The sequence below is a fragment of the Natator depressus genome, chromosome 6 (genome assembly GCF_965152275.1).
Source record: "Natator depressus isolate rNatDep1 chromosome 6, rNatDep2.hap1, whole genome shotgun sequence".
In the NCBI taxonomy this organism is placed as follows: domain Eukaryota; kingdom Metazoa; phylum Chordata; order Testudines; family Cheloniidae; genus Natator; species Natator depressus.
In genome coordinates this window covers 12,812,005-12,827,636 of record NC_134239.1, presented here as the reverse complement: position 1 = coordinate 12,827,636, position 15,632 = coordinate 12,812,005, and the positions used below count along the sequence as shown (strand labels likewise).

At 50.4% G+C, this 15,632-nt stretch overlaps 1 protein-coding gene across 1 annotated transcript in view; it reads right to left on the bottom strand.

Moving 5' to 3' along the window:
• FNTB (farnesyltransferase, CAAX box, subunit beta) overlaps positions 1–15,632 on the bottom strand; it is a 34,213-nt gene that overhangs the window by 11,104 nt on the left and 7,477 nt on the right. Inside the window, exons 2-4 of the mRNA XM_074954486.1 lie at positions 14,548–14,612; positions 11,172–11,244; positions 10,211–10,302 (exon numbers count right to left, since the gene is read on the bottom strand). Of these exons, the coding sequence (XP_074810587.1) occupies positions 10,211–10,302; positions 11,172–11,244; positions 14,548–14,612 (230 nt within the window). The remainder of the gene's footprint in view (positions 1–10,210; positions 10,303–11,171; positions 11,245–14,547; positions 14,613–15,632) is intronic.

Below are 15,632 nucleotides of genomic sequence, written 5' to 3'. Positions count from 1 at the left end.
GCCATTCGGTCCCTAGCTGTGCATTGGGTTCTTCCGTCCTAAGTGCAGGTCTCTGCACTTATCCTTATTGAACCTCATCAGGTTTCTTTTGGCCCAATCCTCCAATTTGTCTAGGTCCCTCTGTATCCTATCTCTGCCCTCCAGCGTATCTACCACTCCTCCTAGTTTAGTATCATCCGCAAATTTGCTGAGAGTGCAATCCACACCATCCTCCAGATCATTTATGAAGATATTGAACAAAACCGGCCCCAGGACAGACCCCTGGGGCACTCCACTTGACACCGGCTGCCAACTAGACATGGAGCCATTGATCACTACCCGTTGAGCCCGACAATCTAGCCAACTTTCTACCCACCTTATAGTGCATTCATCCAGCCCATACTTCTTTAACTTGCTGACAAGAATACTGTGGGAGACTGTGTCAAAAGCTTTGCTAAAGTCAAGAAACAATACATCCACTGCTTTCCCTTCATCCACAGAATCAGTAATCTCATCATAGAAGGCGATTAGATTAGTCAGGCATGACCTTCCCTTGGTGAATCCATGCTGACTGTTCCTGATCACTTTCCTCTCATGTAAGTGTTTCAGGATTGATTCCTTGAGGACCTGCTCCATGATTTTTCCGGGGACTGAGGTGAGGCTGACTGGCCTGTAGTTCCCAGGATCCTCCTTCTTCCCTTTTTTAAAGATTGGCACTACATTAGCCTTTTTCCAGTCATCTGGGACTTCCCCCGTTCGCCACGAGTTTTCAAAGATAATGGCCAATGGCTCTGCAATCACAGCCGCCAATTCCTTTAGCACTCTCGGATGCAACTCGTCCAGCCCCATGGACTTGTGCACGTCCAGCTTTTCTAAATAGTCCCTAACCACCTCTTTCTCCACAGAGGGCTGGCCATCTACTCCCCATGTTGCGATGCCCAGCGCCGCAGTCTGGGAGCTGTCCTTGTTAGTGAAGACAGAGGCAAAAAAAGCATTGAGCACATTAGCTTTTTCCACATCCTCTGTCACTAGGTTGCCTCCCTCATTCAGTAAGGGGCCCACACTTTCCTTGGCCTTCTTCTTGTTGCCAACATACCTGAAGAAACCCTTCTTGTTACTCTTGACATCTCTTGCTAGCTGCAGCTCCAGGTGCGATTTGGCCCTCCTGATTTCATTCCTACATGCCCGAGCAATAGTTTTATACTCTTCCCTGGTCATATGTCCAACCTTCCACTTCTTGTAAGCTTCTTTTTTATGTTTAAGATCCGCTAGGATTTCACCATTAAGCCAAGCTGGTCGCCTGCCATATTTACTATTCTTTCGACTCATCGGGATGGTTTGTCCCTGTAACCTCAACAGGGATTCCTTGAAATACAGCCAGCTCTCCTGGACTCCTTTCCCCTTCATGTTAGTCCCCCAGGGGATCCTACCCATCCGCTCCCTGAGGTGACAGAGTAATGACACCGAGAACACAACAAACCCAGGCATGCAGAGAGGAACTCAGGGCTGACTGCACCCCTGAATTTGAGCTAGCTACATTTGAAATGCAGGATAGATGCTTTTTCCACTAGTTGAGCAGCCCAGTTAACAGGCCAAGTAATTGTCATGGACCAGGATGTAGGCAGGCAGACATACAGGTCAGAGCCAGGAACCGGAGTCAGGCGTCGGAGGGGGAAGACAGAGCCAGGAGTCAAGCCAAGGGTGGGGCATAGGAGCAGGGAGTTGGAACAAGGCAGGAGGGCAGAGAATCAGGGACATGGCCCGAAGGCAGGGCTCAGGCGAGAGGGCAGGGTCTGATGTAGCAGCCAGCAATTCACCTAGTTACTGGGCCAACTTCCAGTACCTCCTTCTGGCTTAAATAGCAGATTTGAGCCCATCGGAGAGACTGGATATCTCCTCTAATCAGGAGCTTCACAGGTGGCACCTCTAGTGAGCTAGGGTCCACCAGCCCACACTTCCTGCCGGACCCAGTGAGTCTGAGCCCTGTCTGAGGACCTGGGTTTGAGACCCATGCTTCCTCACAGCAATGTGAAAGGGGGTATTTTTAGTCACTGGAGGGAGCTGTTACTGTTGTACCCCATTTAAGGAAACAAAAACTTTAAGGGGAGATAGAAACGTTTGAGGATTTTGGCTTTGGTGTATGAAGCCTCTTCCCCTAAAGTGTGCATCCGATGAAGTGAGCTGTAGCTCACGAAAGCTTATGCTCAAATAAATTTGTTAGTCTCTAAGGTGCCACAAGTCCTCCTTTTCTTTTTGCGGATACAGACGAACACGGCTGCTACTCTGAAACCTGGCAAAATCTAAAGTTAATCAGCCTTCGCTTGCTGCTCCAGCAGCAGAATTCCCTCCATTTGGGCTCTGTCGCTCCACACTGATTTGTTTTATCTGGCATTAGTTTCATCAAGCCAGACCCAAACAACACACAAAGAAGAAAGATTTCCAGGGCTTGGTACGGCCAGGGTTGGAACTCAGCTTCTCCATCCGGGTCAGTTCGGTGTAGGTAGAAAATAGTGGTGCTCACTTGGAGCCGCTCCTTGATTCTAACCACCCCAAACATTACCTGGAAATGCAATTCCGTCCTGCATAGGGATTCAGGAGGGTTACATCAGAGGGGTTTGCTTTGTTCTGTACCTGTGACCCTCTCTGAATACAGTACTGCGTGGCATGTACACCTTTGCATTCAACCAACCTGTATCTGCCTTTGCTCTGGCTGGATTTAGCAGGCTGCTCAGGTCCTGCGAGGGGGACATTTCAGAAGAGGCCTGGCAGGAAAGCGCCACTCTGCTCAACTCACAGGGAAAAAGGCAGGCTGAATTTCTAGCCCCACTGTCACCCAGGGAACATGCAGATGTTGAGCTGTCTCCACTGCCTCTCTGCACAGCGCAGCTAAGTGTGGATAGTTTCTTCTAGCCCCGTGTTCATAAGTGTCCCTTTAATTGCGGCTTCTGGAAGGTGGTGTTTAAAGAGCGATTTGCCGGACCGTGCTGATGGCTCGTCTCCCGGGCCTTAATTCTAGCTAGAGCCTGGATCTGTGTGTTTGGGGAGTCCCACACTCATCATGGCAGCTCAGTCCTGTTCGCTGACACTATCTGCCTGGTGAGACGACGGAGATCTTCAGCAGCCACCACCGTTACCTGCCTGGTGGCTTCTCATTGCATTTCCCTCCCCTGCTTTGCTCCTTCGCCCCCAGTCACTATGGGGTTGACGCACGTTCCCTGCTAAGTGCCATTGTGGGCTGCGTCTCTTCGCAGCAGGGAAGCTGGGATTGGGGTCTGTTTGTCAAAAGCAACGGCTCTGAGTGCCGATCACTTGTTTTGGATGGATTGATGGCTCCAGGTTCTCGCCCAATCCTAACCCCCGAACACGACTCACATAGATCTCCCCAGGTGCGTGGATTCAAGGCAGAACCTCCCGAGGGACAATCCAACACTGACATTGCAACCCCTCCTGCAGCCTTTCTGTAGCTAGATGGGTTTCCAAAATGAAATAAAGGTGCACACCCAGGCAGATTTCAGAGGAGGTAAAAATTAATCCAGCCCGATGTATACTGAAGGGGACAATCTGATTAGATGAAACGATAAAACTTCCTCTTTCCACATCCCCGCCCCTGCAACTCACAGAACAGCTTTTCCAGTGGAGAGAGCACTGGACTGGGACTCAGGAGAACTGGGTTCTGTTCCCAGCTCTGCCATTGGCCGGCTGGGTGACCTTGGGCAGGTCACTTCCTGCCTTGTGCCTCAGTTTCCCCATCTGTAAAATGTGGATAGTGATATTGGCCTGCTTTGTGAAGCACATGGAGACCTGTGGCTAGAAAGTGCGATAGACGACTGTGGGGTTCTCATCGTTATCACAGCATGAAGGGAATTCCAATCCGGGTTTCTGAGCTGTTCTCTCTCACACCTGCATCTTCCCGAGGAAAGGTGGTGTGTTCTCAGCTCCTGGGAAATCCCAGTGCAGACAAGCCCAGTCTGGAGTCTTCCTGTGATTCAGCAGGGCGGGGGGGGACCCTGGCTCCCCCTGGCCTTTACCCTGACCTGCTAACACGTGTGAAATCTCCACAGTGCCTCATCCGCACCAGGACTTCACCTGGTGTAGTTCAGCCGTATTAGCCCGGCCGAGCTAAGGACGCAGCTTCCTGCCAGCGAAGATGAGAGCTGAGATTCCAACACCACGGTAGGTGCTGTCCCCCACCCCCACCCCAAGAGCAGAATCAATGTGGGTGGGAGCAGAGCAACAGCGCTCGCTGGCGTTCTCCCCCAACACAGACACCTGTAGATCCCAAAGAGCCCCAAGGGCCAGCTGGGGTGAACGGGGAGGGGTGCTAGGGTCTGAGAAGAGCGATCACCAGAGCAATCCCAGCATGCTGTTAAAAGGGGCAGGGGCGGGGATCAAGCAAGTGCTAAACTAGATACTAACCAGTGACTCACAACATCAAGAGTATCTGGCAGCTCAACAGCAACCGAGCAAAGCAGCTGGGACACACCTGGCAACGGGTCACGGGGGGCCAAGTCCCTTCTAGCTCCCTGTCCACAGAGTCTCTGCAGTTAAAAGGGATGTGGTCCGCCTGACACCTAGGTGATTTCAATACGTGCGCCACCTGCCTGGAGCGCTCTCACAGAGTCAGGAGGGTTCAGATCTTTACAAACATCTGTCCCCCATAACGGGTGATGGCGGGGTGGGGTGGAGGTGGGGAGAAACAGCACATCTGTACACACACTGCTGGCAAATACATCAAGCGCTCAAATTGAAAAATAAATGTGCTTAAAGTGCTTTTCCCCTCCGATCCCTTCTCTCGCTGATGGTAACGTTCAGGGTCCTTGTTACATGGCAGGAAAAAGGCTTCAGTCAGAAGGGTGATCATCCCCTTTAAACTACCAAATGTTTTCTCCTGTCCAAAGCAAAGGAAAAGGCGCTGAGGTGATAAGAACTGCAATGGGGTATTATTACTACTAGGGCTGTCAAGCGATTAAAAAAAATGCATTGCGATTAATCGCGCAATTAAAAAAATTAACTGTGATTAATCGCTCTGTTAAACAATAGAATACCATTTATTTAGATATTTTTGGATGTTTTCTACATTTTCAAATATATCGATTTCAATTACAACACAGAATACAAAGCATACAGTGCTCACTTTATATTTATTTATTACAAATATTTGCAATAGTATTTTTCAATTCACCTATTCACCAATTTTTCAATTCACCAATTCATCTCTTTATCATGAAAGTGCAACTTACAAATGTAGAATTATGTACAAGAAACCTGCATTCAAAAATAAAACAATGTAAAACTTTAAAGGCTACAAGTCCAATGAGTCCTACTTCAGCCAATCACTAAGGCAAACAAGTTTGTTTATATTTACAGGAGATAATGCTGACCGCGTTCTTGTTTACAATGTCACCTGAAAGCGAGAACAGGTGTTCACCTGGCACTGTTGCAGCCGGTGTCGCAAGATATTTACATGTCAGATGTGCTAAAGATTCATATGTCCCTTCATGCTTCAACCACCATTCCAGAGGACATGGATCCATGCAGATGACGGGTTCTGCTTGATAACGATCCAAAGCAAAGCAGACTGACATGTTCATTTTCATTATCCGAGTCAGATGCCACCAGCAGAAGGTTGATTTTCTTTTTTGGTGGTTTGGGTTCTGTAGTTTCCACATCAGAGTGTTGCTCTTTTAAGAGTTCTGAAAGCATGCTCCACACCTCGTCCCGCTCAGATTTTGGAAGGCACTTCAGATTCTTAAAAAACCGTGGTTCAAGTGCTGTAGCTATCTTTAGAAATCTCACATTGGTACCTTCTTTGCGTTTTGTCAGATCTGAAGTGAAAGCGTTCTTAAAATGAACATATGGTGTGTCATCATCCGAGATTTCTAGAACATGAAATATATGGCAGAATGTGGGTACAACAGAGCAGGGAACATCCAGTTCTCCCCCAAGGAGTTCAGTCACTAAGGGTATGTCTTCACTACCAATGTGAAAGCACTGTAAAGAGCTCTCCCAGTGCTGTAAAAAAAACCACCCCCATGAGGGAAGTAGCTCCCAGTGCTGGTGCACTGTCTACACTGCCACTTTACAGCACACCCCTGAGTGAGAAAGTTTCAGTGCTGTAAATAAGGCCTAAGTAGATCAGTACTATAGATAAGGCCTAAGTAATTAAGGCTTTTTTTTTTTTTAAACAAGCGTCATCAGCATGGAAGCATGTCCTCTGGAATGGTGGCTGAAGCATGAAGGGGCATAAAAATGCTTAGCAAATCTGGCACATAAATACCTTGCAATGCCAGCTACAAAAGTGCCACGCGAATGCCTGTTCTCACTTTCAGGTGACGATTTAAATAAGAAGCAGGCAGCTTTATCTCCTGTAAATGTAAAACTTATTTCTCTTCGCAATTGGCTGAACAAGAAGTAGGACTGAGCGGACTCTAGACTCTAAAGTTTTGCAGTTTTGTTTTTGAGTGCAGTTATGTAACAAAAAAAAAAATCTATATTTGTAAGTTGCACTTTCACGATAAAGAGATCGCACTACAGTACTTGTATGAGGTGAATTGAAAAATACTATTTTTTATGATTTTTACTGTGCAAATATTTGTAATAAAAAATAATATAAAGTGAGCACTGTACATTTTGTATTCTGTGTTGTAATTGAAATCAATACATTTAAAAATGTAAAAAAAATCCAAAATATAGTTAATAAATGTCAATTTGTATTCTACTGTTTAACAGTGTGATTAAAACGGCGATTAATTTTTTTAATCGCTTGACAGCCCTAGTAATAATAATATCCCATTGCAGTTCTTATCACCTCAGCGCCTTTCTTCTTTGCTTTGGACAGGAGAAAACATTTGTTAGTTTAAAGGGGTGGATCACTCTTCTGCCTGAAGCCTTTTTCCTGCCCTGTAATAAGGACCCCGGAAGATCAGAAGCAGCGAGAGAGATCAGAGGGGGGAAGCACTTTTCTCTCATTTATTTTTCAATTTGAGTGCTTGATGCATTTGCCAGCGATGTGTGTAAAGTTAATTGTGTGAGTTAGCTGCAATTAATCGACAGTGCTAATTATTATTATTAATAACCCCTAGCGCTTTCCATCAGTTCGTCTCAAAGCGCTTTCCAACGTGAGTCAGTATCCTTGTCCCCATTTTACAGGTGGGGAAACTGAGGCACAGGAAGGGAAGTTATTTGCCCAAGGTCACCCAGCAGGCCAGTGGCAGATCTGGGAACAGAACACAGGTCTCCTGAGTCCCCTACCCCCTACACAACACTGCCTTCTCTTTCCACACAGCTCCTCTTAATCAGCAGCGCCTGCCTGTATGCACTGCCAAGTAGCTCAGCCCAGAAGCACCAGAGCAGCTCCCCTCCCGCCCGTGTGCTCCCATCTCAGTCTCCGAGATGCACGGCAGCGTTGCAGGACCGGCAGCATTCCCTCCCCACCAGTGCATGCGGCCTCACTGAATCTGTGACCAACCTCCCCGTGCTGCACCTCAGCCGGCGCCTTCCTTTGCACAGCTCCCTGCCCACAAGAGAAGGGGGTGGCGTCCCGGAGGAGGTGACTGGCTCGAGTCCTTATCACCACCATCGACAACTGTCACAAGATGCCCCCTGCCGTGCAGGAAGGCAACAATGGGCGTTATTGTTGGAGCAGGATGAATGGCACAAAGTGCTTTTGTGCTGCAGAAGCAGCGTTATCCGTGCAGGGGCGGGAAGGGGGAGAGCTGGCCAAGCACCCAGACAAAAGCACCTCCAGGGATTGGTCTCCAGCGTCGCTCCCAGGTGCGGGACGGGTGACGCTGAGCCAGAGCCGGGCCTGGACAATGCACCTGCACAACACACCTGGAAGCTTGTCAGGACAGCAAGCCACTACCTGTGGGACAGAGGGGTCCAGCAGAGAGTGGGGGTGGTGGTGGGAACTGAAATGGCGGTTAAACAGATACGCCATGGCTGCAGCTAGCTTACTGATGAGAAGCCGCACATGAGATGTTCTCAAAGGCCAAGGCAGAGATGCAATCGACAAGGGGCAGAGCGGCCCGGCAGCCTGTTTGAATGCCCACTGAGGAGGATGGAGACGCAGAACCCATCCCGCTTCTGTGAGCGGCACCTGATTAAGGAGTGGTGTTAGGTCACATGCAAGGGTGTGGAGGGCTCGGAAAGGTCTCCGATCACAGCAGCTGTTGCTGCGGGATGGTGCAGGTGGCACCCCAGGGTTACAACAGGGAGTCAGACTCAGCAATTCTGGGTGCAGCAAGCCCAGCGTTAACCCTCTCAGTGCCTGGCTGCACAGCTCCCCTCTCTGCTCAAAACACACTTAGAGACTGGAAAGCCCAGGGAGACCCAACTATAAACCTAACTGGAGCACAGAGTAGATTCTGCCCCATATCCAGCTGCCTCTCTAGTAATCTACAGTGCTCCTCCTTTCAGTCCAGCATGCCCGTTTCCTCTTTCATCTCCCTCTGGCCCTCTGCTTGGCCTTCTCCTTCCCCTCGGTTTCATCCACGATCTGTCTTCTTTCTCTCTCTTTCCCTGAGATTCCCCATTCTCAAGCTCTGTATCCCCCTGGTTCAAACTTGATCCAAATGACCAAACAGAGCAGAGCCTTCTGCGGCTGCTGAATCCAGAGCTGAGCCGTGCCATCCCCCTGTAGGGTGTGGGGCTCATTCCAGCACTGGCACCGTGAGACGCTGGGAGCTCTGCACCCTCTCCCTGCTTAACCCCCGTCAGCACCACTGCAATCAGACATAGCCCTTCCGTAACCATTTGGACTGGGAAGGTCCCTTCTTTCTCCGGTTCTTGGGCACTGTACATCACCTTCTCCACCTGCTTAGGAGGTTTGTGTGCCGTCCCCATGGCTGGCACAGTCTCCAGGAACACTGGGGTGTCTTTCTTCCATTTGCCACACACTTGTCTGCTCTTCCTCTGGAGCGGCCGGGGCCACCGGGTTCCCATACCTTCTGACAGTCCTGGGACACTGGCTGTGACACTGGAAACCTGGAACCATCCTGCCCAAATTAACACTCGTGAATTAAGCCATAAAAGAGCCCTCTGTGTGGGTCAGAACAGTGATTTCTATGGCAGACACAACCGCAGGTACAGAGAAGTTACCGCCCTGATTGTCAGCAGGTGAAGGCCCCAGGTCCACATGCTCACATGCAGATGACAACTGCACAGCCGCATTGGGAACTGGAGCACTCCCACGGCATGCGGCCCCATTGGTGTGCGTGAAGCCCTGGCCTGCACAGACAAGGCAAGCTTACAGGTCCAGAGAGGCCTCCCATCTTGGCTTACTGGAAAAATCAGGCCCTACGGGACTTGAACATTGTCACGCACCGAATCAGTAGCAGATCACAAGAGACGTGCTTTAGCTTGGCTAGAAGTCTTGGGCTGACGCGGAGCCGAATAGGGGAGTCAGTGCTCTCTGCCTAGCAGCTCCACGAAGGAGCGGGAGGTAACCCCCAAAGAGAGAAATACCAAGAGAGCTAAAGAGGGTGATTGGTTTATAAACCATGCTGGCTGCAGCTGACAGGGCCAGTGACACCAGGGCCAGATCCACACCTATGAGTGCTACGGTTCTCTCCTACCCCGGCACAAAAAAGCGGCACCGTTCAATCCCCTGTTTGGTGAACGGTAACAGGAGGTAATGGGGGCACCTTACGTAGTATTGGGATGAAACAGAATGGGCCACGTTCCTCCCAGGTGCGAGTCCAGCGCAGGCAGTGGAGTTACCCCAGGGATGAATTCATCCTGAAGTGCCAGAGCAACTTGGTTTCATTTCCTCTTAAGTCGGAGCCAGTTGCTGCATCCGATTTCCAGTGGGGCAGCTCACGGACCTGTGTGAGGTCAGAGAGCGAGGGTAGGGGCCGCCCACTCCCCACACAGCTCACCTAGGCAGGAGGCAGGTTCTCCATTACCTGGAGCCTCTCAATCAAGACCCCATGTCTTTCTAACTGATACCATGTAGGCGACAAGTCGCTGGGCTTGGTGCAGGACCCAGTGGGTGAGATTCCCTGGCTGGTGGTAAGCAGAAGGTTTTACAATGATTTAAAAGCCAGCCTGAGGAGAAGGAAGGATTCCCGTTTTGCTCACTAGACCAGAGTACAGTACTTGTAAATATCATGGAGACCAAGAAGAGATCTCCAGGAGTTTATGTTCAAATATCCTGTCTTACGGACTGCAAACCTCCTGCTGCAATAGGCATTCGTTACAGAGTACCGACCACACACCAAACAGGACTTACTCCGAAGCCACAGACTCTGGGATGGGCTCGTCTAGCAGCTCCAAACTGTGCAGGATCCAATAGCACAGCCAGGGGCGGCTGGCGTCCAGACACTACAGAAGGGGAAAGACAACAGCGGTCAGATCCCAGACTGGCACTGCCGACAATACGTTTGTTACGCGGCCGCAGGGAGATGGAGACAGGGCTATGCTGAGGACAAGCACAATGAAGCTGATTCACTTGTACAGTTCTGGGGTGAATTAGCGAGCGACTGAAATTATTCTAAGGAAGAGACGTAGAAAAGTCACAATGCATGTCAAGGTAGATCAGAGGACTAGGAGGGCATGGAACTCATAACACCTGCAAAGCCATGAAAATTATAGAGACGCTCCACAAAGAATCTAGAAAGCAAATAACTCTATAACAATAATAAAGGCTTTCATCCCGAAGGATCCCAGAGTGCTTTACAGACCATATACACAGCACAGAGATCACTTCACCCACTGCTGAAATGCAGCCACCTCTGGGGCATGCTGTTTCAGCCACTTAATGGCACACAGCATCAGCAGAGAAGCAAAGGAGGATGCCTAACTGAAATTAAACCAGTCACCTAGAAAACTGGGTTTCGCTCCGACTGGAAAATGAAACAAAGATAAGCATAAAACATCCCAGTGATAACCAATCAATGGTACTGGGCCTTTAAATGCAAGGACTGCAATGGAATGAGCACCAGAGCTCCAGTAGCTACAACATGGCCTGCAAAAGTGCCCCTGGACAAAACAGTAACTGCGAGTCCCCTGCAGCATGCTCTGTACTGGCAGACTGACAGGCCAAGGAAGGCAGGGGGAAGAAGTGGGAAGTTTTACAAGTCGAGAAGCAAGCTGAATAGGATCCCTGGTGACTGCTGCTGCCAGCTCTGGGACTGGGGTGGCCGACGGGACGGCTGCAGAAGGCAGCTGTGACTTTGCCACTGCGTGCTTACCTCGTAGGCATCCGTCAGTTGTCTTAGGCCTCTCTTCAAGTAGTGGAAATGCTTCTCGCGCTGCAGGACAAATCTGAAAGGCAAACAGAAGGAGAAGAGCGCTCGGAAGCTTCACCCAGCGTTTACTGGTGTATTCGTCTTTTACATCCCAGCCCCTGAGAGCGGGGATGACCTAACATGGTATCCTCTAGGCCACTCGGATACCACACAACAAGCACGACATACACACCAAGAGACAGCAGAACTTCCATGAAACAGAGCAGACTGCAAGTGCCTGTGTCTTTACCACGCAACATGACAAATCGCAGCATGCAGCGCTCCACCTTCTTCAGACCTGCTAGGCTGCAATGCATGCTGGGATCTGTAGTTCCTCCATAGCCAAGATCAAGGTAAGAAAGGTTTGACGCAAATTAAGTGCGACTTTCTAGCACCATGCAAGTTGCTAATGCAGCCCTCAGCCGGACACTGTTCAGGCATCCTTAGCCTAGAGGATTCAGGAAAAGAAATACTGCGGCTACCACGAACTGCAGATATTTACAGATTTCCCCGAAGCACTTCTCCAGCAGCACATCAACCAGTTAGTCAGGGCAAAGAGAGAGGGTACAGAAAGGATCTCACAGGTGGGATTTTAAGGGCAAGAAGAATGGCCTGTGGAATGATTAGCCCCCTATACAGAGTTTACAGGTGCATACTGTTATTGTGGGCACAAATGCTCTTTGCTGTTAAACCCCTGTGAAGGCTGAGGCAAGGCATCTTCTCGGTCTCACCAGCCCTCAGCTATTTTTAGCCTTGGTGAGACGGGCTTGGGGTAAAACAGTCCCTCTTGGCTGCACAGGGGCAGTCCGCTCCTTCTCTCAGCCAGTCTTTTAGGTCGGTTTCCCTCCCCTATGGGAGGGAATGCAGCCTCCCCGCCTGGTGAGGCTCGCTGTCTTGCTGCTTCTCGCCTACTGGCGGCTTGCCTTCCCCCACCTTCTCACCAACAGGGGAGGGTTTAAAAAGGTCTCAGGCAGCCCCTAGTTGGAATCAGCTGATCCTAATTGCCCTCAGGTAACTCCCTCTCAGCTGATCCTAATTGATCTCTGGTAACCCCTTCTCAGCTGAACCTGATTGACCTGTAGTCACCCCTCCTCAGTTAATTGGGAGGGGGGCCTTTTACCCTTCTGGGACTGTTTTCTACCCCACCCTTGCAGCTGTCAGTCCTGAGTTTATCGCAAGGCATAAGCGCTGCTCAGCAGATGGCAGTTAGGAGAGCAAGCACAAGGTTTGGACTACCATATTTATCAGAGTACTAGCAACCTTGTGTTCTCCCAGGAGCCCGTGCAGCTCTCGACCCCCCTCCAGAAGCCAAGCGTAATGCTCACTTGGCTCTTTGCATTACCACTGCCTCCGATGTCAGTTAAAAACCCATTTTCTTGCCTAGACGCTCTCTTACATTCCTCCACAAAAGCTTTCACCAGCTAGACGGGGCAGGGATCTCACTGCAAAGGGCAGCCAGCATTACCGCGTGCACCCAATCAAGGCAGTCCCAGTGAGTCGCAAAGTACCAGCTGTGATACTCTCTGCTAGAATAGATTTGGGAAATTTGACCTCCCCGCAGGAAGAGAACAGGAGAACAACTGATTCGCAGCAGAGCTGCCCCTTCTACACAGACTGGAATTTCTTGCTCTACATCTTGTCGAGTCTGGCCCCCGTCTCTCTGTCAGGTCGTTTGTGGTTTTAATCCACCACTTCTCACCCGTCTCTGCTCTCACTGGTTTTAAGTCACATACATGCAGGGGCTTGGAACTGGTTGTTAAATGAACCACATTATTTGCATGTTCCCCACAGAGCTAGAACACAGAAGCGTGAGGTGCTCATTCCCTTTGGGCCACCAAGGGCCAGAATGACACAGGGATTGAGGTACCTAAAGATGCAGACCCGTGCCGAGTGGCCCACCAAAGGGTCGAGGTGCCTAAGGCCCATTGGCTGTCAATGGGAGTTAGCCGTCTAACCTGCTTGGGCATTTTTAGGGATTAGCTTAGGTACCTATCCTTTAAACTCCCAAGCTGCTTTGTAAATCTGGCTCCGAGTATGGAACATAATCCTAACCTGGACCTTTCCCTCAGAGGTCAGGAATGGTTCTTATTTAGAGTGTGAATTCTCTGGGGCAGGGACTGCTCTGCATTTGTACAGCCCCTAGCACACCGGGGCCCTGCTCTCAGCTGGGAACTATTAGCCCGTGGGAACTATCGGAGTGAAAATATCATTCGTAACATGGTGGCCACCTGATTTCAGGCATTCAGTCAAGTGCCCGCATGTGCACGGTAGGAGCAACAATTGCCATAAGTAACAACAGCGATTCCTCAGAGGCCTCCCATGAGAGGAAACAAAGGTCACCTGAGATCAGGTGTACCAGGAGCTGGATTTTAGCCAGAGGAGGCTTTGGATGGGGGAAGGGACTAGTTCGCACATGCATGATGACTGGTGCTGCTCCATTAGTTCCATACTTTGCTGCTGGATTTGATTTGATCTTGGTTTTAAATTGGGGGGCAGTGCATATGGAGGAGTAAATATGAGGAAGGGGAAGAGGGAGGAAAAAAACAGGAGTAGGGAGTGAGGAAGAGAAGGGAGAAGCGCTGAGAGGAAGAAGGGGTGGGAGGAGGATGGGGCAGAGAGCCAATCAGCAGAGACTAAGGGCATACAGAATCCAACCTGGAAAAGGCAGCCTGGTTCACCCAGGAAACAGGATGGTGCAATGCTGCAGGTGTTATGCCCATCCCCCACTGTTCCCACCCTTCCAGCATCCGCACGGGGGTGTTACTCAGCGCTGTGCGTGCAAATGGAAGCTGGTTCTGCGCAGGGAGGTTATGGGACGGGCGCACCAGGTGGGCAGAGCAGCAGAGCTGTTGGGTTTGAAGATCCAGCAGGTCACCCTTACAGCTTAGCTCAGGAGGTGGCAAATGTGTTCGGATAATCCTCTTGCCTCCCGACATGCAGCCAGGCAGCTTGGGTCAAAGTGGAGCAGTGCATGATGGGACCTGTAGTTTCTGGATCAATACTAAATGCAGCATCAGGCTGCACTGGAAGCTCCTAGGGGCCACATCTCTGACCCAGCCAGCCAGAACACGTGAGCAAACCAACGTGAGATGGAAAAGCAGAGACAGGGATGTCTGACTCCTGGGCTCTCTCTTGATGGGCAAAAAGAGGGTGTCCACTTAACACAACTGACAATCACCACCAAGACAGAGAGTAGCACGTGTGAGGCCGTGCTTTGGCCTAGGTTAAAACCTGGCCAGCGGACATGACTTCCAAATGCACCACCCTGCAAAGTTCACCCAAAAATCCCGGGTCAAACACTCCTCCCCTGGCTTCTATTGGGTCTGCTACAGTAACTTACTGTGAGGCGTGGTGGTTCGTCTTGTAAGCGCTGAAGACCTCTTGCACCAAGTCTTCCACTCTGGTCTGCAGGGAGTGACGGTCATGAAGCAGCAGAAAGGAAGGGGCGGGGGGAAGAAAAAGAGATCTTTAGTTTTGAAAAGCAACCTCACCAAGTTTACCTAGCAAGCAGCATTTGTGACTACAGCCCATCCAGCCATGCAGGAGCAGCTCAGTTAAGACCAGGATGCACCCAGACAGCAGACTCCAGGACAGAGTTACAGGACTACAACATGAGAAAAGACCACACTGTGCCAGAGCCGCACACAGCTTCTGGCGTTCTGATCCCCTGGCCAGCAAAGAGGCCTGTAGCGTGGCTGGATGGGCATCCCCAGCTGCTTCTCATGTCTGAGCAAGTTCACTCTCACCAACAGAACAGGGAGAGGAAAGCCGGGATCAATATCAACATGTGTTTCCAGTCCATGTGGTGGTCTGACCCCAGGACAGCGAGTCAGGAACTCTTCTGTTCTCATCCTGTCTCCAACCCCCAGAGGGGCTGTGGGACATCACTCACCCATTCTGCCTCACTTTCCCTGTGCGTGAAATGGGCTTTGGGGACGATCGCTCCAGGAGGTCTAGCAGAGTGCTTAGGCCTTGTCCGCCACAAGCTCGTCCCGGGCTAGTGAATGCGGCATAACCTCTCCCTAGTGTGGATGCAGTTTTGTCAGTATCAAGGTCCTTACACTAGTACAGCTGTTCCCACACTGGAAGGGGAATGAATTAGCCGCAGTGTAACTGTCCCCATCAGGCATTGGAGCAGTATGCCTATACTGGTAAAAGCAACGATCCCCCTAACCGACATAGTTACAGTCGGTACAAAACCCGTGCGCAGACAATGGAGGGAACCGTAGATGTGTTATCATTGGAGAGAGAAAACAACACAGGGGGACGTTCTCCCTCTTAACACCTGGGCACCGCCCTCCGCCATGACCGCACGCTGAGGCCCGACAAGGCAGACAAGTCAATTTACAGATCACACTTGACTACCAACCACCAAGGGACAGCAGCAAGTCAACTTTCTCCAGTCAACAAGAAAGCGCCACAAGT